Genomic DNA, 11,743 nt, shown 5'->3' with positions numbered 1-11,743 from the left:
AGTTGGAATTTTTTTTTTTTTTTTTTTTGGTACCAGGGATCGAACTTCAGCCCTTGCACTTGTGAGGCAGGCACTGGAACCACTGAGCTAAATCGCCCGCTCTGGAAGTTTTTAAACTGTGGATGTTACGTAAACTTGACACTTTCTATCCTCACAATGCTCTTGACCACATTCCCAAGATGCATTGCATAATAGGGGGGTTTTGAAGAGGAGGAAGAACACTTCTGTCCTTTGACTTAGAATTTAGTGGACACTGTGTAAGTTTGCTATAGCTGCTGTAACAAAGCACCACAAGTCAGATGGCTTAAATAGAAATTTGATGTTTTACAGCTCTGGAAACAAGAAATCAGAGATTGCGAAGTTGGCAGGGCTGCTGCGTTCTGGGGGCTGAAAGGGAGGATCTGTTCCGGGCCTTGGCCTGGCTGCAGGTGGCCTCAGGCACTCCCCGGCATGTAGATGGCATCCTCTTTGTATCTTTACAGGGTCTTCTCTGTGTATGTCCAAGTTTTCCCTTTTTATAGGGACACCTGCCATCCTGGATTAGAGGCTACGCTAACAACCTCAATAAGGACTATCCCAAATACAGCTGCAAGAGAGACTCCACCCATAAAAGGCACTAAAGAAATTTTAATGTGCACCTCACCAACACTGTAAAGGCGAGCCATGTGATGTCAAGGTCTTTGAGAAGCAAAGGGAAGAAGAGCAGAAAATACTCAGGCCACACTCGAGGATGCAGTTCCAAGGGGCTGGCAGCTGAGCTCACTCATGTGCCAGCTATCCAGTCTTTCCTTTCAAGCAGTACCCTGAGTCTTTGCAGGACAAGCTGTGCTCACGAAAAGGTCACATTCCTAGGCTCTTTGGGGGCTGGCTCTCACGCACCTGAGCTCTGCTTGATGAGGGAGAAGCAGGTGCTGTGTGGGACAGCAGGACAGTTGCTCAGGGCACATGGCTGGGACAGGAGCCCTCCCTTCCTTCTCTTCCTCCTTGCTACCTGTATCACAAACAAGTGAACTGAGGCTCTGGCTGCCATGCTGGACCAGTAGGGGACTTTGAACACTGAAATCACATACTATGTGGGACAGAAAGCTAGAAAAAGAAACCAGGCAGATAAATCCTGGAGAAAACCATGGCATCCCCCAATGCAGACAAGAAACGTATACCATCTGGACTTCTTGGGCTGGAAAAACTAATTTCTGTTTTGTTTAAACCACTGCTGTTTTGGGTTTTCTATTAACACGCAGCTAAAACTAATCCTTCGTGTTCTAAATTAAACAGGAGCCCTTGAGTGCCAAAACTGCTTGGGAAACTTCAGCAACATTTTACCCTCTCTAATGACAAAGGTTTCCACAATCTGATGCCTTAAGTGCACCAAGAACGCTGAGGACCCTGGCAATCATTTTTTTCCCCTGTGCACAAATTGCTAGAAACAAGGACAGGGGGCACGTCACTGTGCCAATCTGTCGGTCTGTGCTGCCTCACATGCAGCTGATGAACTGCCCGCACGTTATCACCTCCACAGCCTAGACGAGGGAAGGCCCTCGACCTTCCTTCTCAGCTCCAGAACTGCAGAAATAATCACTGGCGAAGCGCAGAGATTCTTAGGAAAAGGGTAGCACCAAGTTGCTGCACCTGGCCGTGTGTTGGTGGGTGTATAGTTCCGGGCTCACGTGGAGACGGTTGTTTCCTTCTTATTAACATTGGGCGTGGAATCCTGTTATCTGACTTGGGAGTCTGTCTTTGCCTACTTCTGGACAGACCACAGAGGAAAATGCTCTGATCTATTAAAAGAACGTGTGATTACATAGACTTTAAAATGCTATTTGCTCAAAATGACTTAATGTCAGGATGACTGCAATAGCTTCATAATAAATACTTGAAAAAGATGGATGGCTTTCATCTGAGAAATACAGTGTTTCAAAGCAAACCAGTTTTATTATTTATTTATTATTATTATTATTACAGTGCTCTGTTGCTCATGGAACTCACCTGAATTCTGATGGATACTGTTTGACAAGCCAGTCCACGTCAAAGCAGTAGTTAAACTAGATGGGGGAAAAGAAAAGTAACTAAGCCACAGGTTACGCAGCCAAGTCGTTCAGAAGAACCATTTATTAAACTGAAAGAAATTCTACAATAATGCACTACATATATAATTTATAAACCTGTATGGCTATGCTGCAATACTCATAAATAAACCTACATTTTATCTTAAAGAAATACATGGTCAAAGGATTGCAGCTAAATGTACAAAAAAAAAAAAAAGGTTCTAAGTAAATTATCTCCACATGGTTCAGCAGCATTTGTTCTTGTCAACAGGGTATCGCTACATTATTTCTAACGGCCCTGCTATTAATTTAAATAAAGGGGCTTATACATGTATCCCTTTTCTTTTAAATGATTATAAAATGATAGATTCTGGGTAAAAGATCCCAGAACTTTTAGAAAAGGATATTTCCTTTCAACCCAACTGATTAGCTGAGTACACACATATTTGACTCTGGGCACTCACTAGGCTGTTAACGGTCTCATACTGAACACAAGTTGGTCTTACCCACGGACCTTCTCATGCCTGGGGCTATCCTGGACATAGGAGCCCAGTCTAGCTGGGAGTACTCACAGGTGCACCCCAATCCATCTGGAGACCAGGACTCCCAAGGCCAAACCAAATACAAAGGGCACAGGGAGCTTGGCTTGCTTGAGGGACACGGCCCTCTCTTCTGATTATTCCGTGGCACTGTTAATGTGATTTGTCAACTGGAAGGGACCAGCTCATTCAGGTAAGAGCCATGGAACATACAAGAACCTATAACTTCTACTCATGCCTTTCTGGATGGTGTAGGGCATCGCATACTTTTTAAAAGTCAAATCAAACTTGCCTTCACCACTTTATCCACCCCTCCGCAGGGGTCAGCACAACAGTCCTAAAGGATCATCAGTGTTCCAAGTGACTTCTTGGTTGGTCTTCGTGGTCTGATCAAGAGTCAGGCACCTTTACCAATAGTGACATCGACATTCCATGCCCCGTGAGCCTACAACTGTGGCACCTGGTGCGTCTCTAGCTAGGCACAATCTGTCTCGGGGACTCTGCACTGCACTGAGACACATCCTCACCTCTCATACTTTCTTATAAAATTGTTTAATAATTTGTTTTCACCTGAGTAAAAAACAGCATACCCATAAAACTCACCTGAGCTGAGGAAACAAGTGTCCCAAATAGAGGAGATAAAATATCTACAAAGAAGAAACACAATTCACACTCAGACCAAAGTCCTGCAGTCATAACAATCACAACTAACTTACTGAATAGTTACCAACCATTGAGACTTGGCTCAGAAAACAATAAAGCGAAGACTATCACAAAGCTAGGCTTTAATGTTTCAGAAAATCTAAGAAAAACTTTCCCTGTGGTAATGTTTAATTATACATTCTTTTATAAAGCACAATGCAAAACTAAAATCCACAGCTTCAGTACTGGGTGACTGTCAACACCAGTGGTCATGATACCTCTTCTTTCCAGATCTCTGAATCCTTACCTCCTTCAGGTACCCGTTTGCCACCCCAGTGCCTCTCTGGCGTCTTTGAGCCCTTGATTCCCACAGTTCTAAACTCACACCCCTGGAGTTCCTGGTCACTGCTAAGGAGATCCCATTTGGCACCGACACTTTACATTAGACCAGAACATTTCCTGCTCGTGAGTGACACAAGTTAGCCCTTGGTCATCTCCACCTTCAATCCTATCTGCTGTACGTGTGCAGGACGTGTAGGTGCCCAGCACTACCCACATATTAGCTCTTACTCCTCCCAGTGGACAAGTCTCCTTTGGAAGCTGCATAAGACCACACAGCCGGAAGGGGCAGAGTCCAAGCTGGATCTAGGATGTCCGGTTCCAGCTTGCTCTTACCAGCTACACTGCCTCTGAGGATGAAGAGTAGGGGCTCCTTTACCTAGTTTACAGGTATTCACTGAGTGCTTCCTGTCTCCTAGGCATTGAGATAGATGCTGGGGTACGAAGATTTTAAAATAACAAGCAAATGCTTCTAGGGAAGTTCTTACCTTATCAAGAGGTAAACTGCCATACATTGTTCCATTTGGCCCCCACCAGCATCTCTACCTGTGCCAGTTCCACCCTCTTTCAAGGACCATCTGATGTCCCCCTTCTGCTGAGTCATCTTCTAGACAACCCACAATTATGGTGTATGTTAATGTGGTGTCTCAAACAGCACGGTTTTGGATGCTGTATGCCCGATTCAAGTCGAAGCTGTACCACTGACCAGCTGTGACCTTGGGCAGTGTATTTAACTTTTCTAAACTGCAGCTCTGTCACTCATACAAGGAGGACAACTGGAACATCTACTCATAAAGCTGCTTCAAGGATTAAAGTCTGGGTGAAAGCTTTTCATGCTATCTCCCTTCCTGAACAGCTTGTGCTCAGAACATCTTTATCACTTTATTTCATACAACCAAACTTTGCAGAGTTCTCTTATTTCCTGTGCTAATCTCTCTTAAAACAAACAAAAAAACCCTGACAACTGTCATGGTCCTTCAAAGTACCTATTAGGTAAGAAACTCTCAAAGTGAAAAACTACAGAACTCAACTTGCTACGGTACAGGATTGAATGCACCAACATTTATATATCACGCAGAAGAAATAAAACGCACAATTATATATCTTATATACAGAAATACTGTTGACAGAAGACAACGTACTCTTGAATACCAGCCAGAAGAAAAGCTCATCTGAGAGAAGGCTAGTAATATTTACTGTGTGTTTCTGCCATGTGAATATACCGTGCTGGTACGTCCCATCCTGGCTCCTGTTTTTCTGAATCCCCAAGCTGAAGGGGTGCGCGTGGCTATCTGGAGGTCAGGTCTCGTGTAGTAAGAGAGCAAATGAATAGCGAGCCTGCCAATCTGTGCCTTTGACTCTCAATCAAGCTCCTGCTACTGCCCCCTGGGAATAGTGAAGCCCATGAGGGAGGGTTGTTGTAGCTCAGGCCAGGCTTTTCACCTGGATTTACAGGGAGAACACTCTCGGTGTCACTCTACAACTCCTGGTCGCCCTGCATCCTTACCTTTGATGTGGAGGGCTTTGGAGTTGTATTTCGGCTTGATTCCCGAGACTCTGGTGAGGTAGAACTGGAAAGGGTTCCCTTTATCCAACATGTCCCAAATATCCTGGCCTTCCCCTGACGTCTCACACTCGTCTTCCTCCTCTTGGAGCCCGTAGTGGGCAGGAGAGCCGTGATTTCCAGTTCTCTGAGCAGCACCATCTTTGGGAGTGGGGATATCTTTTTCCTCTTTGACCACTGCGGGCTCAGCCTGCGTTTGCCGCATGTGCGGTTCGCGCTCATCGTCGCTGCTGGAGAGACACCAGCCGAGGTCTTCCTGGGAACTACTTCTCTGCTTTTTGGAAGGTGAAACCGAATCTGCGTGGCCGAATTTCACCGGTGAGATCTGCCTCTTGTGTGCAGCTTTCCGAGCCTCGGAGCAGGTGTAGCTCAGCTCCTTTGCTGCTCCCTGCCCAGCACGGGGGATGGAAGAGGTAGAGGGCTTGTCTGGTTTGGGCTTTTCATCCTCACTGTCACTACTGGATATTGTCCACCGCCCATAACTGCCTTCCTGAGACATTGCGCTTCTGCAAAGGAAAGGCAGAAACATTATTTCCCGTTCCCTAGGACATTGGTGAAATCACCTGATGGTTCTCGAATTCCCTTCAGATGAACTTCTCCCACACACAGCCTTCGGACAAGAGACCGAGCCCTGTAACTGTTATCAGAATCTACAAGAAGTTGAAAAATTACCAGCAAAATATCAGAAACCAGAGGAGAACTGAGGCCTAATTGGCCGCCCCTGTGAGCACAAGGGAGAAAGGCTGCACTCTGGGTTGACTGCCTAATAGGTAAAGGTTAAGTTGTTTAGCTGAGCACGTACTAATGGATACTGGAAAGCAGATGAATCTTGTGTTACTGTGATTGCTTGTGCCGTTTGCGTGAATGAAGGGGAGATGACCAAGAGGCGAGGACTCCTCTGCCTACTAGAGGTGAGCGCCCCCTGACGCCCACATGTTGAACGGACGCCTCATCATGTTCACCCCTGGGTCAGCGGGTCTAGGACCCCCAGCGTGGCGCCTGGAGCAGGAGGGACCTGAGATCCGCGGCCAGTCCAAAGGGTTGGCTACGGCAAAAATCTTGGTGACTGTATCAGTCCTCATTTTTGTCTTTCCAAAGGAATCCTGTTCTCTTAGATGCCCCAGGAAAGGCAGCTGGAGCCAACTGCGAAAACAGAACAAAACGTTTACCCTTAACTCTGGCACTTGTAACAGGTGCTTGGGTTTAAAGTCATTTTCAAGAGTAGTTCTACGTTCAGATGTTTAAGGTCAAATTGGAACTTTTAGCTCTTTTACTTGTTAGACACTCGCAGGACTTCAGTGATGAGGTTAGTCTCACTCCTAAGCTTAGCAAGGCCCTCAGAAGCTGTGTCCTCTCTCTAGGGATCGTCAGTGGCCGGTGTCCCTGTCAGAGAAGACCGGGAGCCCTGACTCACCCCACCCAGGGGACAGGTCGCAGGTCCGCTGACATCCATCACAGAAAAAGAATTTCAGGATGTGTCCAGAAGAGGCATAAGGAAATGAGGCAAAATTTTAAAAATACACAAAGAAATAGAGTGGAGGGAGAGGGACACAGAGACAGAGAGACAGACAGAGAGAGAGAGAGAAAGAGAGAAAGTTTATGGTCTTAACCTTGTATATTTATGGGGAGGTTGGGGAGTGGGAATTTGTAGAACTTGTGAGTCTATAAAAAGAGTAGACTCAAATTACAGGTAAAAGGTGACAGCCTTCTGCTGGGAAGTGTGAGGGCCCATTCTGGGTGATGCCCAGGTGAATAAAAGGCCCATTTACAGGGCAAAGGCAGTGTGGCCCAGGTTTACTGTATCTTTAAGGACCTTAGTAATTTTTTGACTGGGTTTGTTTCCTGAATCTGCAGGGTTTTTAAAAAAAAATTAAAAGTACAATTTTAAAATTACAGTTTTTGCTATTTTCTTGCTATCTTATTTTTCCTTTCCTGCTTTAGTACTTCCATGAGGACTAATGTGAGAAAATTCAGTCTATATCATAAATTAAGCTATGAAAACCTGCAGAGAAAGACTTGTGGTGGCCACGTGTGGTGGTGCAAGCCTACAATCCCAACATTTTTGGAAGGCAGATGCAGGACGATTACCAAGTTTGAAGGAATCTGTCTCAAAGTTGGAGGGGGGGCTTGGGATGCAGCTCAGCACAAAGGCCCTGGGTTCAATCCAATCCCCTTTCCTCCAAAAGATTAATAACCTGTTAGGAAAAAAGTGGAGGAAAGGGAGCTCCACAGTAGAGTACAGGCTTTATTGGGATTAAAACCTGAGAGGGAGGGTGAGTACGCCAAGACCAGAGAAGTGGCCCTCTTACAGGCTGGGGATTTTTGTGAGGCTTGTAGGAGGAAATGGTGGCTATCTTGAGAGGAAGTTGCATTTTTGAAACCTGTGATCACTAAACTGTGGTGCCTACATGTTTTCCTGTGACTGCTGGGGCCCATCATTTTAAAAGGGCCCATAAATCTTAAGGAAAATTACAAAAGTCTGTGCTATAGTATATTATATAGATAGTATATATCACATACATATTTTGGTTTTCTGAGATAGTGTCTCGCTTTGTAGTGCAGGCTGGCCTTGAACTATGTGGTCTAGACTGGCCTTAAACTCATGGTCATCCTTCTGCCTCAGCCTCCTGCGTGCTGGGATTACAGGTGTGTGCTACCATGCCCCACTTCACCATATTTTTAATCACACTGTGGGTAATACCACAAATTGTTCCTATGATTATAACTTCAAGATATAGCAACCTTAATTTATATGTAATTTCCTTACTCTAAAAAAGAACAGACTCTGAAAACCTTCAGTCCTGTATACCTTCCTTTGTGGTGAAGGAAGGAGCCAAAGACACTCCAAACATACACAACTCTAAGTGTTTTACAATAGAACCTAAAACAGTGGAAAATGGAAATTTAAATTTAGGTAAATATTGTATGTTTAATAGTTAGCTCTGGGTACTGTGACCTGTGTTGGTGTATTAGTAAGACAGACTCCCCCTATCCTGAGAACTCTGTAAGCAAAGTCTTTAGTGATTGTGAACTTAAGTTTTCAATTTTATCTATATTTTTTAGAACCATAGGCGGGGGTGGGCTTCCTGCCAACAAAGTAAGACAATAAAACAAAGGCTTGAAAAAGGCATTTCCTTTTCTGGACAAAGCCCCTTTTCTGGTTCCACTGGATTCATAGTTTAAGCTTGGAGCCTGCTGACACTGAAAAATCTGCTGGACAGTTTTTTAGCTAAATCAAAGAACTCTTGCAAATACACTAATAAAATTGTGCCTCATCATTAAGTCTAGCAGGTTACAATTTTTTTTTTTTTTTTTTTTTTTTTTTTTGAGGCAGGGTCTAAGTATTCCAGGATGGCCTTGAACTGTGTAGCCCAGGATGGCCTGGAACTCAGCCTCCCAAGCGCTGGGATCACAGGCTTGCCCCACCAAGCCTAGCCAAGGCAATCAAGGCTTGTCTGTGGAAGAGGAGCTGCTGGTAAGGGTCAAGATCAATCCAGAACTGACTGGCTGTGGAGAACTGGATGTGGTCACCAGCATCCGAATTCTACTTCCTTCTCAGGATCGGGTTCCCAACAGGCCAGAGAGCTTTCATGATTGATGCGCAGAGTTTGCCAAGTGTCGATCTCAAGAGTTTTCCTTTCATGGCTTACGGTCTCCTGGACAGCCACATTTTTAGTTCGGTGCGTTGACAATGAGCTGACAGTGAGCATGTTACAGTACAAGTGGGCAGCCTAGTGTTTCCCACATGCAGGTGCCTGCAATCTGATACTTATTAACGTCACACTATGAAAATAAACTCCCTTTCCCATTTCAGTCCACTCTGCTTAAATCGAGGAGAAAGCTGTGGTGGTGTAGAGACGCTTTTAATCTTGTTTTTGAGCAAACAGCAGGCTGCTTCTGCAAGCATCAATAACACTTTTGTTTACTGTCAGCAGAAGGTAGCTTGTGGCTTCACTAGTTAGAACAGCAAAATAAAATGTATTTTTAAAAGGCCATATTTATGTAAAGTGACAGCGTTTAAGTAAATGTTAAGTAGACAGCGGCATATGTGTTAAGAGAATAAAACAAAAACTGGGGCGGAAGCAGGTGAGTGAATGAAATTTGGCAAATACTGTGTGAAGGTGAAATTCTAATTCTACCAAATGCCAACTCAGAGTACTGTCAGAGCTTTTATTAAGGACTTCCAAAAAATGCTGTCTCCAAATAAAAAATAAAAAGAAAAGGGGCTGGGAATGTAGCTCAGGGCCACTGGATTTGATCTTCAGTTCCACAAACCAAAACCGTACTACATTTAGATCTCCAAGTGCTTCTTCTCCCCACACCTTACCCCACGTAGCTGAAACAAAGTTGACCCCCCTCCAGTTGTTCCTTCTCTGAGCTTGCAGACCATCAGGTGGGTTTGGGTGCCATGCTGATGCAACTGTTCGGCCTTAAGACTCCTCATCTGTAAAATGGGGAGCATACTCATCTCCCAGGCTTCCTCCTCAACACATATTTATTGAGTAGCTACTAGGTATTAAGTGCTGGACAGGGAGTAATAAGGGGAGTACCTATGCCCAATTTCCCTTGTCAGACTATTACGTTTAATTCTGTGGGGGATGGTTTCAAGAGGGATGAAAGCGTCAGAGAGAAGGCTCCTGCAGGGGCTGCGAGGGTGCGAAAGGCAGAGAGCAAGGGGTGAGGCGGGCTGATTTAGGGGTACGCCGAGGAAGGGCGTGTCCGCTGGCAACTCTTCTGTGTACTCACTCGGGTCAGGAGCTTTTCCGGGTGCAAACTCAATGCACGCGCGTAACGGGACACTAGGGACCACGACGGTCCCTTTGGGGATAAATTGGGCACAGAAAGGTTAAGAGTCTGGCTAGGGTGAGCGCTCAAAATGAGATATTGCGACTGGCGGTGCGAGAAGATCCCCTCCTAAGCCGAGCTCCAAGCCCTGCGCCCCACACTCCGGGGCGGAGACCCGTCGGCGCACCGCCTAAAAGACGCGATCATTGCCGGGAACCGAGGCCCGGGATAGAGAGGACCCCGTCCAGTACCTCCCCACCCCCACCCCAGGCTGCATTCCGCTCTCGCTGTCCAGTTCCATCCTAGCAGGCCATCCACGGACCCGCCGGCTCCAGTGCCCAGCGCCCCGTGATCACCGCAGTCTTGAGGACACCACGCCGGTCCGGCACCCGCACTCACCCGAGCTCGCAGAGTCCTCCGCAGCACGGATCGCGCCCGGCGCCGCCTACGCGCCTGCGCACCGTTCAAACCCTCCGGCCGCATCCCGCGCCGCTTCCGCTCCGCAGAAGCCGACTTCTAGGTCCTAAAGCCCGCCCGTCCAGAGTGACGCCTGAGTGCGTTCCCTGGGGGGCGCGGACGGAGTGGGAGGTCTAAGGTCACCTCTTGGCGACTTCTAAAAAAGGAAGAGACAGGAAGGTCTTCTCTAGCTTTTCTCTCAGTTAATTAGCAAAACTCGAGCCCCTTTATGTGGATTGCAGGGACAGCTTCAGGCTCCCAGGAAGCCCCAGGCTGGTGGAGAATGAGTTTCGGACTTGGGGGGAGATCTGCGTTTTGGAGCACGGATTTTAATCCTGCTGTGAAGTAAAATGTTAAACGACATCCTGCCAGACTCAGAGCCTCGAATGTCTGTTTCTTCCTTGAAACAGGTGTGTGTGTGTGTGTGTGTGTGTGTGTGTGTGTGTGTGTGTGTTAATTTTACCTCGTTGCCAAAAGAATAGAGGGGTCTGAGATAAAACCCTCTGGAAAGCGAACTCTTCCATGTTATTCTCTTCTAATGCGGATTATGCGATGGAATTTGGGCCTCACGCTGTTTATGCTATGTATTTCTTTCTGGCTTCTCCCTCCAGCCAGACAGCACGTCCAGAGCGCGGAGTTTCGGTGTACGTCTGTATAAGCATCCTGACAGCTCCTTTCATTTGCTTATTGCAGGTCTCTTTTGTGGAAGACACTGCGCTACTTGTTGAGGTTTTCTGGAGGACAAAACACTCTTTAAACTGGGAAAAACAAACAACAAATGTAGTAGCTAGATCCCAATGATTCCCTGATTTAAACAAGAATCCTGAACTTGGCTCGACTTGTTTGGTTCTTTTTGCTTCTGTTTTCACTCCTCTTCTGTCTCTCGAGATGTCTAGCCTAGCCGTGGATCAAAATAATCTAAAGAAATTAACTGTAAATTTGGTAGGGTGAATCTGAACCAAGAGGTGTAGGAGAAGCCAGTAGATGCTCTGAGTATCCCGCGGTGCGCAAAGAGTTAAAGGACTGTAGGCAGGGGGCGGAGCCGAGTGCTGGAGGCGGTCTTGGAACTGCCGTCATAGACTGGTCCACAGCAACGTTGTTAAACAAAGCTGCTGGCCAATAATACTGCAGGATCAACACCAGTGGCTCGCAGGCTGTCCAATGGGAGCAGATGTTGGAGTTGCGCGGCAGTTCAGCTTCCTGAGGCGCAGTGGGCGTGGTCACGGAAGGCTAGAGCTGTTCCCCTGTGTAGAATTAGGGGTGGAGGTTTCTATGGCTCTCTCTGAAGCTGGGGCCCGGCCGCGGACGTGGGACGCCAGCCCCTCGGAGCACAGGAAGTGGGTGGAAGTAGGTGTCCGGAGGGCGACTGTGAA

General features: G+C 46.6%; 1 protein-coding gene across 4 annotated transcripts in view; it reads right to left on the bottom strand.

Moving 5' to 3' along the window:
* Tdp1 (tyrosyl-DNA phosphodiesterase 1) overlaps positions 1–10,404 on the bottom strand; it is a 75,457-nt gene extending 65,053 nt beyond the window's left edge. For 3 of the 4 annotated variants that reach the window (XR_778715.3, XM_010616286.3, XM_010616287.3), the window contains exons 1-4: positions 10,314–10,403; positions 5,073–5,635; positions 3,188–3,231; positions 1,987–2,042 (exon numbers count right to left, since the gene is read on the bottom strand). Coding sequence is in view for 3 of the 4 variants with exons in the window: in XM_010616286.3 (XP_010614588.1) it covers positions 1,987–2,042; positions 3,188–3,231; positions 5,073–5,628 (656 nt within the window). In the remaining variant the exon portion in view is untranslated. Of the gene's footprint in view, positions 1–1,986; positions 2,043–3,187; positions 3,232–5,072; positions 5,636–10,313 lie in introns of all 4 variants that reach the window. The other variant, XM_033766756.1, reaches the window with a different exon arrangement.
* Between the last annotated feature and the right edge of the window lie 1,339 nt (positions 10,405–11,743).

The sequence above is a fragment of the Fukomys damarensis genome, unplaced genomic scaffold (genome assembly GCF_012274545.1).
Source record: "Fukomys damarensis isolate Sample0158 unplaced genomic scaffold, DMR_v1.0_HiC HiC_scaffold_21, whole genome shotgun sequence".
Taxonomy (NCBI): domain Eukaryota; kingdom Metazoa; phylum Chordata; class Mammalia; order Rodentia; family Bathyergidae; genus Fukomys; species Fukomys damarensis.
Note: the sequence above shows the minus strand (reverse complement) of the source record. Positions and strands in the feature narration are given on the sequence as shown.